We start from the raw sequence: 15823 nt of genomic DNA, 5'->3' as shown, positions 1-15823 counted from the left end.
TAAGGTCTGAAACATAATTATCATATACATAGCTGGTCCTTCAGAGCTTTTTACCTATAACATGTTTTTGGATGAAAGTTATTTAATGTACTGGAGATAACTGTGACTTACTGATCAAATATTTGAATACTTATACTTACCTGGGATTTCATTTCTGCTGAAAGAAAAAGGTAGAACAGGACTCACTAAAACAAACAAACAAACATTAGAAATGAAAGTAAAAATCTTAACACACACTATCACTTTTGGAAGCAGCATAGAGGGGCAGCCAACGGTAAAACACTGGTGAAATAGGTCAAAACTCTAGGCCAAAAATCCATTATTATTATCATCAGTGACAGTACCACAACTGTGCCCTTCAGAATTAATAATCACTCCTAAGAATCTTCATTTGGCACCAGATGATGCGGTTAAGAGAAACACTCTGGGAGGTTTTGAATCAGACTTGGTTTTTTGTTAGCCAAGTTACAGGAGAATTTTTAAAGTGGGGGGAAGGGAAGAAGGAAACGGACCAGGAAAAGAATTTAAGCCATCATCTATAAACCAACAAAGCACTGATAGTTCCGAACATTATGTCAGACACTAAAATGACTGATATAGGCTCAAGTGGTTTACAAAACCTATAAAAAGACTACACCAGCAAAGTCCCCATTTATCTGTAGAGTTCAGAAACTAAAACAAGGAATATTTTAGCTTAAAAGCTTATCTCAAGAGAATCATACACACTTCACATGAATAAAAATACCTGAAACCAAACATTTTTAAAAGCACCAATACCCAAAATATAAAGAAAAATATTAATTCAGAAGACTCAATCAATCCATGATAATCACAAAACGGCTGGGCAATCTCTATCTCCCTTCCACACTAACCATCCATCCCATGGAAGACCAAGGGAGATCAGACCTTCCAGACTTACCTTCCAGACCTTCCAGACACCTGGCTGCTGCAAAATTCTATGGAGACTCCTTGTGGAACAGCAGTTTCCCATCTCTTGTGTCTCTCCCTATCGTGATCATGATCATGCAGGAAGCAAGTCTGGCTGTGCTATTTCTTATCATTGTCTGTCACCCATCTGCAGCATGGTATTGTACAGATAAGGAAAAAGTAGTTCCCTTTCCCCCAGAAGGTTGAGGCTCAGGTACAGGGTAATTCTCCTGTGCACACAGTCATTATTTAGGCCGACTCAGTGACTTCAACAGGCTTAATCATGTGATCAGGTTTGTTGCCAGCTGCGTAATGCTCCCACATCTGTAGACAGAGCCGCTCTAGGTCCATTGTGTATTGTTTGGTGTTGAACAGAGGGCTAGATGTTCTCTGCTTCCAGACTTTGCCACGAATTTTCTTCAGGTATTCTAGATCAGTTCCCAGTTTCACAGCTATGTCTTCATATTCTTGTCTATTTTGAGCAATAAGCTCAAGACAGCCTAAACATGTGAGCTGGGAAGCTGCAACTCGGGAAGCAAGAGTCTCTCCTGGCATAGTCACCACGGGTGTCCCTGACCAAAGGACATCCATCCCTGTGGTGTGTCCATTACAGAGTGGAGTGTCCAAGCAGACATCAGCCAGCTGGCCTCTCCGAACATGTTCCTCTTTAGGAGCAACAGGTGAAAAAATGATACGCTTCTGGGGAAGGCCCATATTTTGTGCATACTGTTGAATATTAGGTTCTCCTACTGCTGGAAAACGCAACAGCCACAGTACACTATTGGGAACACGCTTCAGAATATTTGCCCACATCTGCAAAGTAGATGGGTCAATTTTATATAACTGATTGAAGTTACAGTACACAATGGCATCTTCCGGTAACCCGTACTGAGAACGTGTGGTTACAATAATGGTACGGGGAACCTCCTCTCCAGTGGCAGCCTTAATGTTGATCTGGGTAGTTGCCAGTCCATTGCTAAGACTGAATCCATTAATTGTTATCTGAATTTGTCCTCTGTTAATCATTTCAATAACTGCCTCTGCAATAGTATTCATAGGAATGACAGGCATATTAAGAGCCGTATTACTGCTGTCTGCGTTGTCTCCTCCATCAGGACATTTCATCTTGACAATCTGCACATCTGGGAGACTATCAAGAAATGCTTTGAGGTCGATGCCATTCAGCACAACCCGATTGTCATAAATGTGCCCATTGGACTTAAAATCGATGACTGCCTTCTTCTTCAGGTGAGGGAACATATTAGCATGATCACCAATAAAGAAAGTATGGGGCATATAAGCCAGTTTCTCAGAATACTGCTCAGCAACTTCAGCAGGTGAAGTTTCCTGATCAGTGATGATATAATCCATGAAAAGCACGCCACTGGTCCCAGGGTAGCCCAGCCACATTGCCTGAATAGGAGCTGGCCTGAGAGCAAAGAGTTCATTTCGAGCACCCCTGGTATAACCATTCATATTTACAAGGATGTGTATACCATCTTGATGGATGCGATCAGCTGCTTTCCCATTGCATGGAATCTGAGAAAGATCAATGAAATGATGGGCTTCTGCCATAACCTTCGCTCGGAAGTTTGTGCCATCATCTGGGCTCAGGGCATAACAGAATACCTCAAATTTATCAGGATTGTGCATGCCTGGAATAGACTGCATAAGATGAGAAGTAGGATGATTCCCGAAGTCAGAACTCACGTATCCTACACGCAGTCGACCATCACTGAGCTTCAAGTCTTTTGGATGTTCGTACGGTGGTTTATGAAGGACACTGATCTCATCCAAGCAGAGGTTCCCATGGCTCTCAGCAATAGCCTTCCTGAAGCCATGAGAAAGAGGATAGAGCATACTATGATGAGGCTGCACAGAAGGCAACCTATTCTTCTCCAGCTGGTCAGCCACAATGCTGACCAACTTCTTCATTCGCTCATCATAGTCTGTCCAATCACAGACAATCTGCAGGCAATGAGCCAAATCACAATAAGCGTCAGGAAAATCAGGTTCAAGCTTCAGAGCAGTGCGATAAGAAGCAATTGCTTCTGGAATATTCCCTGAATACTTGTGAATGGAAGCCAGATTGCTGTGGGCATCCGCAAGTGCAGGGTTAATCTGAATGGCACGAGTATAACACTGCAAGGCTCCCTGAACATCCTGCATCTCCTTTAGAGTGTCTCCCATGTTACAGTAGGCATCAGCAAAGGTAGGACTGATTCGAACAGCCTCCTTATAATGCATCAGAGCTTCCTGCAGTTTTCCCTGCTGCTGCAATACACTTGCTAAATTTGAATGGGCAACAGCAAACTCTGGGAAGACTTCTAATGCTTTACAATACAAGCGAACTGCCTCTTCAAAGTTTCCCTGGTCTCCTTTGATATTGGCTAGGTTATTCAGAGAGTCTGCATGGGTGGGACACAGCCGCAGAGCTGTATTATAACAGTCTTCTGCTTCGGCAACACTGCCCTTCTCTTCCAGAGCGTTGGCTAGGTTGCAGTAAGCATCAGGGAAATGTGGTTGCAATTCAATAGCTCGCCTGTAGGTGTCTACTGCCAGATCCATCAGGCCTTGCTCATAGTATACACAAGCCAGGTTGGCATGTACCACTGCATGATTTGGGCTCAAGCTTAGGGCACAAAGGTAAGCTGCCACAGCTCTGTCAAAAATCCGTGCCTCTTTCAAGACATTTCCTAAATTGATATAAGCATCCAGAAAATTGGGGTCAAGCGTGACAGCCTTTTCAAAGTGATGAATGGCAAGCCAAATCTCCCCTTGTGCATTGAAAACACAGCCAAGATTACTCCAAGCTACTGCAAAGTTCGGTTGCGTCTCCATTGCTTTCAAATAACATGCCTTGGCTCCTTCCAAGCGACCCAGGGCTTTGAGCAGGTTCCCCAGGTCACTGCGAACACAGTACAAATCAGGATTGCACTGAAGAGCAGAGACGTAAGCTTGTACTGCCCCTTCCATGTCGCCTGCTGCTACCAAAGCGGCTGCCAGGTTAATATAACCATCGATGAAATCTGGTTTGAGATGCAATGCACGCCGGTAATGCTCAATTGCCTCCTGCAACTGCCCTCTTTCCTTGTACACATTCCCCAAATTCGAATAGGCTTCTGCCAGAAGAGGGTTCTGTTTAATTGCCAGAGTACTAAAGTGGGCAGATCTGTCCAGCCTTTGACACTGGAAGTGTAGAGATGAAAGTAATAAAAGTACTCCAGTATTGTCTGGCTCTTGTCTCCACAGCTGCATGCAGTGTCTCTCAGCTGCCTCAAAATCTCCTGCCTGATACTCTCGATGTACCAACTCAGCTAACCCTTGGAAGGAAAGCATACGTTTCGTTGGTTCTGTGCTGTCGGCCACGTTGCCCACAGAAGACGCCATCTGGAGCTTCTGGAGAGAGTGAGAAAAGGGGGTAATTGAGTCCCGCTGCTGCCACTACTGGCAAGAATGTTTCTAGAGGTAGCAAATACGAGGGCAGCAGCCATACCACTGCTTTGGCAGGCTTAAGCGGCGGCAACAGTTCCAGGCACCGAACCTTAGGAACTCTGGTTGGCCATCTACCTCTCACGCTCTTGAAATCTTAATTCTTAACCCTGCCCTCTTCCACCATTTTTCTCCTAACCAGGGAATAAAAATTACCTATACACTTGCCTTAGAAGAAATCAAAAGTCAGTAGTCCAAACACTTTTTAAAATTTTGTTTTCTGTCCAGTTGGAAAGGAAATACATGATTGACTTTACTTCATCATTCATATAGTCAATGTGGAAAACATTAGGGCCGTGAATTTCAATACAGTAAGATCAGAAAATTTTAAATTGGCCTTCCTAAACCACTAATAAGTAACCAATGTTGTATATAATGCTAAAATCTTAGAGACTGAGTTTGATATTTTAAAAGTTCTGAAAGGATTAGCTAATTTCTCCTCATCATACTTCTCATGCCTCAAACCTGAGTATTACTTTTTTAAAATTAAATTTATCTTTATTTATTTATTTTTATTTTGGCTGCGTTGGGTCTTCAATGCTGCGTGCAGACTTTCTCTAGTTGTGGCGAGCGGGGGCTACTCTTTGTTGCGGTGCCTGGGCTTCTCATCACAGCAGCTTCTATTGTTGTTCCACAACTCTATGGGTTCCTTTTTAGGTCCTATGAAGAACCCTAGAAATTAGTTCATGGAATTATAAGTTTTTGCAAAATTGTCAAAAGTGAGACATTTTAACTTCCATCAGGTAAGACCAGCGTCTCTTTCTTTGCCAATTTTCCTTCTATCATATTCCACTATGTTGGATCATATTGGAATGGCCACAGGCTTTTTTGAAATCTGGCTAAGGAGATTTTCTTTTTTCTGTGGTACGCGGGCCTCTCACTGTTGTGGCCTCTCCCGTTGTGGAGCACAGGCTCTGGACGCACAGGCTCAGCGGCCATGGCTCACGGGCCTAGCCGCTCCGTGGCATGTGGGATCTTCCCGGACCGGGACACGAACCTGTGTCCCCTGCGTCAGCAGGTGGACTCTCAACCACTGCGCCACCAGGGAAGCCCTAAAGAGATGTTTTAAGTGAGGCTATTATGTGATTTTCAGACACCGCCATATGTAATTGACTATATACTATCGCATTACAGGAATAACTTCCAGTACTCATACTGACTACTCTACTGACTTAACCTAGCACAAGACACAGAAGCATAAGGACAAAAACCACCTTACAATATAGCCATGTCTTGCACTTCACAGCTCTCAAAGCATGTGCGTTTGAAGAAGAAAAAAAGAACTGAAAAGTACAAAACCAGAAGCTAATCTGTGGAAAATTATTTCAATCATCAGGCATGTGAAAGATAAGTCAAAGATTCAGTTCTCATCAATGCTTAGTCAAAACGGAAATTTTCTTCTGTCAAGAATATACTCCAGGGGCTTCCCTGATGGCGCAGTGGTTAAGAAGCCACCTGCCAATGCAGGGGACAAGGGTTCGAATCCTGGTCCAGGAAGATCCCACATGTCACGGAGCAACTAAGCCGGTGTGCCACAACTACGGAACCTGCACTCTAGAGCCCGTGAGCCACGACTATTGAGCCTGCGAGCCACAACTACTGAAGCCTCCGTGCCTAGCGCCCGTGCTCTGCAACAAGAGAAGCCACCGCAATGAGAAGTCTGTGCACCGCAACGAAGAGTAGCCCCCAGTCCCTGCAAGTAGAGAAAGCCTGCGCACAGCAACGAAGACCCAACACAGCCAAAAATAAATAAATAAATGAATGAATGAATGAATGAATATACTCCATCAACAATGTGTGTAATGGAATGGTATGAATGAGTATTTTATCAGAATCCCTGTAATGCACAAACCTATAGCAGTACTGAAATCAGTAATGCATTTATAATAGTAAATACTTATGAGGAAGTAATCCATAGAGGTTTTCTCAAAGTTAACAACGAAAATTAATGTGACATTATCAATAATAAATTGTGAAGCTGAAATAAACTTTTCTAAACTATTAATAACTAGAAGCAAATTCTAATCAACCATGCTACAAGAAATCTATGTCTAAAAACTACAAAGTTTATTTCTTAAAATTTTATTTCGAAAATACATAAACTGTCGTATGAGGAGGCAGTTAAAGAATATATAGCTAAAAGAGTGGGGGAAAAGGTTTATAGAGACACATCTGGCAGTAGTTCATTTTTAAATGTCATTTTTCTAGGTTTTGTGACACCTATAGTATTGATATTTGAAAGCATTTAAAAAATTGTAATTTGAAGATTTCCTACTTCCAGGTAGAATAAAATATTTTGAAGCAAAACAACGTTTGCACTGAGAAAAACAAAAAAAGCCAAATAAAATAGCCAGCATTCAATCAAAAAGTTCTAGACAAACCAAGAGATAGAATCATATGGCTAAAATTCTAAGAAAAGAACAGATAATACAAAAATATTTATATAAGATATTGTGTGTCTTTATCAGGAAAAGTCTTGATCAAGAAAAGACTTTAAAATCATCAGAATTAATATTATATTTTATTTATTTGTATATTATATTTATATAGAGATATTTATATATTTATATAAAGAACTTAAAGATAAAGCCCTAGTTAAGGCAGTGACAAGAGCAGTAGCAGTGGGAGTGAAAAGAAATGGTTATATTTAAGCATATTTTGTCAGGAAAAGTCCATGATCAAATGTCTGACTGCATACACGGGATGGATAGACGGAGTGGGAAAAATCAAAGTTAACTATAGAGGTTCTAGTGAAGATGGGGTTGCCGTCACCCAACCCAAGGGGCTGCGATCATCCCCAAGGTCTAGGAGACTCAAAGGGAAGGTCATGGTCAGAGGCAAAGTTAATTGGTGGGAAAATAAGACTCCCAGTCTCTCCATCTCCTTATACCAGTTTTTTTTGTAACATCTTTATCGGAGTATAATTGCTTTACAATGGTGTGTTAGTTTCTGCTTTATAACAAAGTAAATCAGTTATACATATGTCCCCATATCTCCTCCCTCTTGCATCTCCCTCCCTCCCACCCTCCCTATCCCATCCCTCTATGTGGTCACAAAGCACCGAGCGCATCTCCCTGTGCTATGCGGAAGCTTCCCACTAGCTATCTATTCCTTATACCAGTTTTGTTTTTCTGCTCATATACGTAGCAGCATTTCATTCAAGGGGAAAGTCATTGATCTGACTGGTCAAATTAAACAACATAGTTCAAGGCACATTTACAGTGGTTAGTTCCTCCACAATTTAGAAAGTCACATTCATAATTTCCCTCTTCCTACGCCGCGCAACACATTGGCCATTCCTCCAAAGTTTCCACTCCACAGAGTGGACCAGAGATGACGTGAGCCCAGAACTGAGAGCTTGGCATGAGATGGTGTCAGCCCCACGTAGAGCTCTGGCATAAGTTATAACCCAACCCAGCTCTACAGAGAGCTCTGCATGGAATCCTGGGAGTAAACTCAGCCATAATAATGGGATTCTGTTTTTCATTTGCTTTTCTTCCTTGCTTAACTTTCCCTGGCCACTCTGACAAACAAACTTTCAGGCATTCCTGGGCCACTCACTAACTTTATTCCATTTTATGTCATCCAGATTCCCAAGAAAATTACTAACTATAAGGAGGGAAATTTGGAACATGGTGAGTTTTAGATGCCTGAAATATACAGGTCATTGAATCCAGTGAAGTAGCAAATTATCTGGATCTCAAACATGCCAGTAGAATAGCAGACTAAGCTCAATTTAATGTACTCTTACTGGAGACACACGTAAATTCTGGGTCAATTTTGCAAAAGTTAAAAGGACATAGCTGAGATTAAAAGAAAGAAAGGAACACCTGCATGTTTCAGAAAGTAACAGAGAAATTAAATCCAGAGAAAGAAGAGCGGACTGATGTCTGTGGGTTCCGTTCCTTAGTATAGGCCTTATGTAAATAGGGGCTGGAGCTAGAAATCTAACATTACCTTGAGGCCAGGAATTTATAGACTCAGGATGGAACAATATTGAGAAGTTGGTACAGATATCCTACAGAAATTTCATGAGGAACTGCTTAGTCCATTAAGAGGGCCAAGGGCGGTGGTGAGGAAGATTGATATCTCTTGAAAACCTTCAGGTACAGAAAACATCAACACCTCTGAAAAGTAGGCCTGTCCTCCCCAGCGTTGTGATGGCCAGGTTGTCACTAACCTGTAAGGCCCTGTATGAATCAGAAACTGCAAGGAGAGTAATTCAAAGAAAAACAGATGCAGGATGGGTGTGGCAATAAATCCTAGGACCCTATCAGAAACAAAATTAAAACCACTCTAAAGGGAAATTTTAACAAACCAGAGCAGATAGTATCCTAACCAGAATAGAATAATAATTCTGAGGAAGTTACTTTAGTTATTTAAGTAATATTCAACATCCAGAGCAAAATTCACTTAAGTACTGTACTGGTGGAAACTAGGCAGCACTATGGAGACAATAAAAAGGTGTTTACCATCAAAAAACATCAAGGTAAGAAAGATAATGTCTAATTTTTAATTATCCTGTGGTTTATTGAAATCTTTTGGAAACCCAAAATAGAGAAAACCTAGCAGGCAATGAAGACTTAAATATTTAGAGATTTATCAACTCATCTATAAAAGCTTTATTAATCTCTTCTTTTAATACCACTCCTGAGAGGTATAAATGTGTCCAGTGATAGGGTTGAAGAAGCCTGAGAGAATTTCAATTGTTTACTATTCTTGGCCAGCTATTAAGACCTTTCAGGAGCATCTTGATTTTCATGGCATCATCCAACAAAAAGCAGGATATTTTACAGAAAGTCCTGGTCCACTTTTTGGCTTGCCTTTCTGTTTATGTTTTTGGTTTTCTCACATTGGGCGGTACATTAGGCTACCTATTGCACACTCCCTCATTCATGCATGCATTCATTCAAACAATATTTACTGAGTTGAGATATTTAATTAACACCCAATAAATGATGTTTAGATGAATGAATGCGCTTTTTATCAAAGTAAGTGTAAGAACTGAGAAAAATTACAGAATGTATGATCCCAGCCCCACAAAAGCGTATAATTGTGTTGAGGATATAACATATGCTGGTGAAATAACTAATATATCATATTGGACAGTTTCTAAGTTCAAAAATGAGTTTTTGTAAATAATCAGAGCCTAAGGAGGACAAAGAAGGGACAGTTCATTATGGGTTGAATCTATCAATAAATGTACATTTCAGATGAGATTTGAGATTGACCTTAAAGAAAGAAGAGGACTTAGATATATGAACAGAGAACAAAAAAGGCATGGTGATAGCATGTGCATAGATAGTGTGGCCAACATTTATGTTCTTCATTAAAGACAGTCAGAGATAACCCAAATGTAACTGTTTCCATGGGTCCATTCTCAGTATCCAAACAAAACAGCAAATCCTATCTTAGTAAAACTAATGAAAAACACAGTCTTTAACAAAGACATTGTGAAGGAAAGGGGGAGAGAAAGGCTTGCGTCCCACACCACACAACAAAACTTATTTAATTATTTGTTTCATTTTCTCCCTCTGAAAATTTCCTCTCCCTCTCTCTGTACGTCTCTCTTCTCCCACCACATCTGGCCACACTCTACCAGCCACCTTTCCAGATCTTTCCAGAACTCTCCATCCTAGTTTCATTATGCCACAAGTTAAACATCTCACAGGTCTCCAGGATGCATCCTCATCACTTATTCCACAAAGACAAACAAAGGACACTTCTCAGGATCAAGTTTCTTGGAAGGAAGAGGTCACGAGGAGTGATTATAAATAATATAAGGTGGAGAGCAGTGACTTAAAATACCGTCTTTCCTCTTAGAATGTGAATACAGGGAACTTTGGGAAACTAGAAAATCTAGAAAGGATTCATTGATAATTATTTATTTTCAATGAATAAAATAAAATGTAATAATACGGATAAACTCTGACAGATTAACTTTTTCAAAAGTTGCTTTCACACACCTTCACTATTGGGATGTTTCATAAACACATCTTTCTTCTTTCTTTGCAGATACTGGCACCAAACTTTCAAACAATAAGAACCTTCCCATAAGTCCCTTGCCAGGCAAGATTAAGGTATAACAATCCAAACAGATTTTTGAAGAAGATAACTGGTTGAAAGCACAGGAAAAGAGCTAGGTTTCTCTTTTTCAACAGTCACATAATGAGTCGTGTGGGAATTGGTTTACAAAGTCTCTCTCCATGAGGGGCTAAGGTTAAGATTAGAACTTCTGAGGCCAGAAGAGCAAAATAACTACAACAACACACATATTTTCAAGAGCCGCCCTTTGGTTGTGAGGGATTGATTTTTCCCACGCTTTTTTCAGCAACCCAACTGGTGTCTTTAGTAAATGACATAAGAGAATACAGTGTGGCCAAGAAGGCTTAGATTTCCTTAGCCCCAAGTCAGATATTCTCAACTGACTGTCCACTCAAAAAGAGAGATTTACAAGAGGAAACTGGATACAACTGAGTGTACTTTTATTTCAACCCTTTACCTGAATGTTTTGTTTTGATTTCAGTTCTCCACTGAAGTTGCCTACATTAATATATTTTTAAGAACATTTCCTTAAGTTGAAGTATTCATTCAGTATATTCATTTACTATAATTGAGAAAAGCCAAATGACTTAGGCAAATTCATTTCTATATTGCCACAGCAGTGTATTGTGAACTAAATGACACCTGGCAGTTCTTTACTCAGATACTAACTCAATTAGAAGGCAGAACAAGGATACCTACCCATTCAGGGAAGGAAAGGTCACTTAGCCTCTGTAGCTGTCTTAGGTCTCTTATCATCACAGTAGCAAACTGAAGACTAAAAACCATACGATCATCTCAATAGATGCAGAAAAAGCTTTTGAAAAAATTCAATATCCATTCATGGTAAAAACTCTCCAGAAAGTGGGCATAGAGGGAACATACCTCAACATAATAAAGGCCAAAAATGACAAGCCCACAGCTAACATACTCAATGGTGAAAAGCTGAAAGCATTTCCCCTAAGATCAGGAACAAGACAAGGATGCCCACTCTCACCACTTTTATTGAACAGAGTTTTGGAAGTCCTAGCCACAGCAATCAGACAAGAAAAAATAAATAAATAAAAGGACTCCAAAATGGAAAGGAAAAAGTAAAACTGTCACTGTCTGCAGATGGCATGATACATAGAAAATCTGAAAGACACCATCAAAAAACTATTCGAGCTCAAACATGAACTTGGTAAATTTGCAGGATACAATAGATTTCTATATATAAATTTTGTATTTCTATACACTCACAGTGAACTATCAGAAAGAGAAATTAAGGAAACAATCCCATTTACAATCGCATAAAAAAGAATAAAATACATAAGAATAAACCTGCCTAAGGAGGCAAAAGACCTGTACCCAGGAAACTATATGACTCTCATAAAAGAAATGAAAGATGACACAAACAGCTGGAAAGATATACCATGGTCATGGATTGGAAGAATTAATATTGTTAAAATGACCATCATACCCAAGGACATCTACGCATTCAATGCAGTCTGTATCAACATATCAAGGGCATTTTCCACAGACCTAGAACAAATAATTTTAAAGTTTGTATGGAAACACAAAAGATCCTGAATAGCTAAAACAGTCTTGAGAAAGAAGAACACAACTGGAGGAATCATGCTCCCTGGCTTCAGACTGTGCTACAAACCTACAGTAATCAAAACAGTATGGTACCGGCACAAAAACATCCATCACTGGAACAGAATAGAGAGCCCAGAAAGAAACCCATGCACTTATGGTCAATGAATCTATGACAAAGGAGGCAAGAATATGCAATGGAGAAAAGTCTGGGCTTCCTTAGGGATGGTTTCATCAATTAATTTGTTTTCTTAAATGGACCATACTTTTCCATGTCTTTGTATACCTTGTGAGTTTTTTGGTTGAACATCTGGCTTTCAAATATTGTAATGTGGTGTCTATGGAAATCAGATTCTCCCACTTTCCCAGGGTTTTCTGGGCTTTGGATTGTTGAAGGCTGTAGTAGTCTGTTTGTTTAGGGACCTTTCCAAACTAGTTTTGCAATGACTGTACCCCTTATCGTATGTAGGCACTGAAGTCTCTGTTCCTTTAGTTCATGTTTAGCTAATGTTTTGACAGAGAGGTCCTTGAATTCCTGCACCTAAGACAAACAAAAACAAATATACACAAGCACATCCACATGCACACTCAAAACCACACACCTCTCCCCATTGTGCAGATTGCTGGATCACTCCTTCAACATTTAGCTGACCTGCACTGAGTTCAGGGCTCAGCCCATGGTAAAAGCTTAGAGACTCCTCTGGTGTTTTCAGAGCATGCATCTTATCTTGAGTATGCATGTGGCTTTCTTAATTTCTCTGGACACAGGTGTACTTTTTGTATGTTCTAAGTTCCCAAAGAATCTCCCCCAACTTTTGCTCCTGCATCTTATGTGGTCTATTGTATTTCAATGCACAGTCTTCTGCCCCAGCCATCTGTGCTTTGTCAGTTCACCTTGCACTTTTTTTGAGCAATGACCGCTGCTTTTCCAGACTGTGTTCCAGGTTAGCTAAGACAGAGATAAGCATCTTGTGTCAGTCCTTCAGGTAGCTCCCAGACAGGTTAGAACAGATACACCTAATAATCCAAGAGTATGGGCTCTTCTGCTCCCTCCTGAAGCAGGATTGAGGGCCCCATACTACGAATGGTCTGCTGCTACTTTAAGACTATCACTGCATTAAGACCCCACCACTTTAAGACCATCACTACACTAAGAGTAGATGGGGCAAGGGCAAGTAAAAATGCCACAAAGCTTTCCTGCCATTTTCAAATTGCCTCTTCCCTGGTTCAGTATGTGTTTGCTTGCTGTAAATCTTTGCCTGATTTCAGGACTAAGAGAAACTCAAGGAACGCCACAACAAGAAACAGTATAATCAAACTCTCAGATGCCAAAAGACAGAGAAAGAATCTTTACTCCCAAAGGAGAAAGAAAAAACAAATTTGTTACAAAGCAGCGATCCTCAAAAAGATTCATAGCTAATTTCCTATCTGAAACCATGGAGGCAAGAGGCCAGACATATTTAAAGTGCTGAAAGAAAAAAACTGTCCACCAAGAATTCTATATTTGGCCAAACTGGTTTCAAAACTTAGGGAGAAATTAACACATTCCCAGATGAACAAAGGCTGAGGGCGTTTGTTTTACAACTTCCTACCACTGCCCTATGACAAATGCTAAATTGAACCTTCAGGTTGAAATGAAAGGACACTAGACAGCAACTCGAAGCTGTATAAAGAAATAGAAATCTCCAGTAAAGATAAATATATGGGCAGATACTAAAGCCAGTATTGTGCTACTGGCTTGTAACTCTACTTTTTATTTCTTACATGACTGAAAAAACAAATGCATAAAATAATCATAAATCCATGTTATTGGGCTCACAAAGTATAAAGGTGTAATTTGTGACAACAATAATATAAGGAGGAGGAATGGAACTGTAGAGGAACAGAGTTTCTGTGTGCTATTGAAGTTGGTTTCAATTCAAATGATATTGGTTGAACTCTGGAAGGGTAAATGTAATCTTCTTGATAACCACAAAGAAAATATCAATAGACTATACGCAAAAAGAAATGAAAAAGGAATCAAGAGTTCACTACAACAAAATCGGCTAAGCACAGAAGAAGTCAGTAATGGAGTAAATGAGGGGCAAAAAATGCATAAGACATACAGAAAACAACCAGGAAACAGAATTAAGTTCTTCCTCATCCGTAATTTTTGAAAAAGTAAGTGGATTAAGCTCTCCAATAAAAAGATAAAAACTGGCGGGCTTCCCTGGTGGCGCAGTGGTTGAGAGTCCGCCTGCTGATGCAGGGGACACGGGTTCGTGGAGGATCCCACTCGCCGCGGAGCGGCTGGGCCCGTGAGCCATGGCCGCTGAGCCTGCGCTTCCGGAGCCTGTGCTCCGCAACGGGAGAGGCCACAACAGTGAGAGGCCCGCGTACCACACACACACAAAAAAAAGATAAATATTGGCAGAATGGACTTTAAAAACATCCATAATCCAAGTATATGCTGCCCGCAAAAAACTCACTTGATTTCAAGAGACACAAGTTAGTTGAAAGTTAAAGCACAGAATAAAATATCCCATGCAAATAGTAACAAAAAGAAAGAAAGAGAGAGAGAGAAAAAGAAAGGAAGGAAGGCAGGAAGATAGATCTGGGATGGCTACGTTAATATCACACAAAATAAACTTTAAATCAAAAACTATCGCAAGAGGAAAAGGAGGCCACTATATGTTGATAACAAGTTCAATCTATCAAGAAGATATAACAACTATAAACATATATGTACCAAACATCCCCCAAATATGTGAAGCAGACATTGACAGAATTGAAGGAAGAAATAGATAGTTCTAAAATAATAGTTGGAGATCAATACCTTGCTTTCAATAATGGATAACACATCTAGACAGAAGATCAGTAGAGAGGCAGGGGGACTGAATAACACATTTAACCAACTAAACCTAACAGCCATATATAGATCACTCCACTCAACAACAGCAGAATACACATTTTTCTCAAGTACACATGGAACATTCTCCAGGAAAGACCATACGTTACGCCACAATACAAGTACCAATACATTTTTAAGAAACTGAAATCATACAAAGTATCTTCTTTAGCCACAGTGAAAGGAAGGTAGAAATCAGTAACAGAACCATTGGTAGCCATTTCCCATCATGCCTGCCACACATGATATAAAGCAATGAAGGGAAAAACATAATTGACCATTTAGAAAAGTGGGAAAGAGGACATATCATTGACACAGAGTGTGTGCTGTTTCCCGTTGTCAGAGATAAAAATAAATTAGCATCATTTATTCATTAGTGTGTTAATTTCTTGGTCAATCATTGCTCAGCCAGTGTTTCTGCCTGATGGGAAGATTTCCTATACTCAGTGTTGAGTGGAGACAACCTTGAAAGGGACATTTAAAAGGATTATACTGTGATGGGCTTAGCAGTACCCTTCCTCCTATGCCAGTATTTAGGCTGGGGTATTTCCATGCAGTGTGTACAACCGTAGGCCCCAGGTCACCAGAATTTAGTTGGATTCGTTGTCTTAATACATTCTCTCAGTACTTTGTCTTTTATTTGACTGTTGCATTTACTTCATTCTTTATTATCACTGCGAAACAACTTTGTTTCCTGTTCAGATGCCAAAAAGTGGATATCAATACCTCCTGAGTTTTACACATCACAGATCTGTTTTACATATCGGAGACAGAGACAGCAACTATTTCCAATGACTTTGAGACATGCTTTGAACATGCGATTAACATGTTGAGTGTTGAAATGTGTGTCGAGCTCATTATACTTGCTCTAAAAGGTTTCAAACTGCAAAGATTTAAAAA

At 40.1% G+C, this 15823-nt stretch overlaps 1 protein-coding gene across 1 annotated transcript; it reads right to left on the bottom strand.

The window, feature by feature from the left end:
• Nucleotides 1–1176: 1176 nt before the first annotated feature.
• On the bottom strand, nt 1177–4317 carry LOC309835317 (UDP-N-acetylglucosamine--peptide N-acetylglucosaminyltransferase 110 kDa subunit-like; the record flags this gene model as incomplete). The annotated part of the gene is made up of 1 exon (XM_082674736.1): nt 1177–4317. One exon carries the CDS (start codon nt 4315–4317, stop codon nt 1177–1179), a length of 3141 nt encoding a protein of 1046 aa, XP_082530862.1.
• Between the last annotated feature and the right edge of the window lie 11506 nt (nt 4318–15823).

This window comes from Grampus griseus, assembly GCF_964374135.1.
Source record: "Grampus griseus genome assembly, chromosome: 17".
Lineage (NCBI taxonomy): Eukaryota > Metazoa > Chordata > Mammalia > Artiodactyla > Delphinidae > Grampus > Grampus griseus.
The sequence above is the reverse complement of the archived record's forward strand: the minus strand, read 5'-3'. Positions and strand labels throughout refer to the sequence as shown.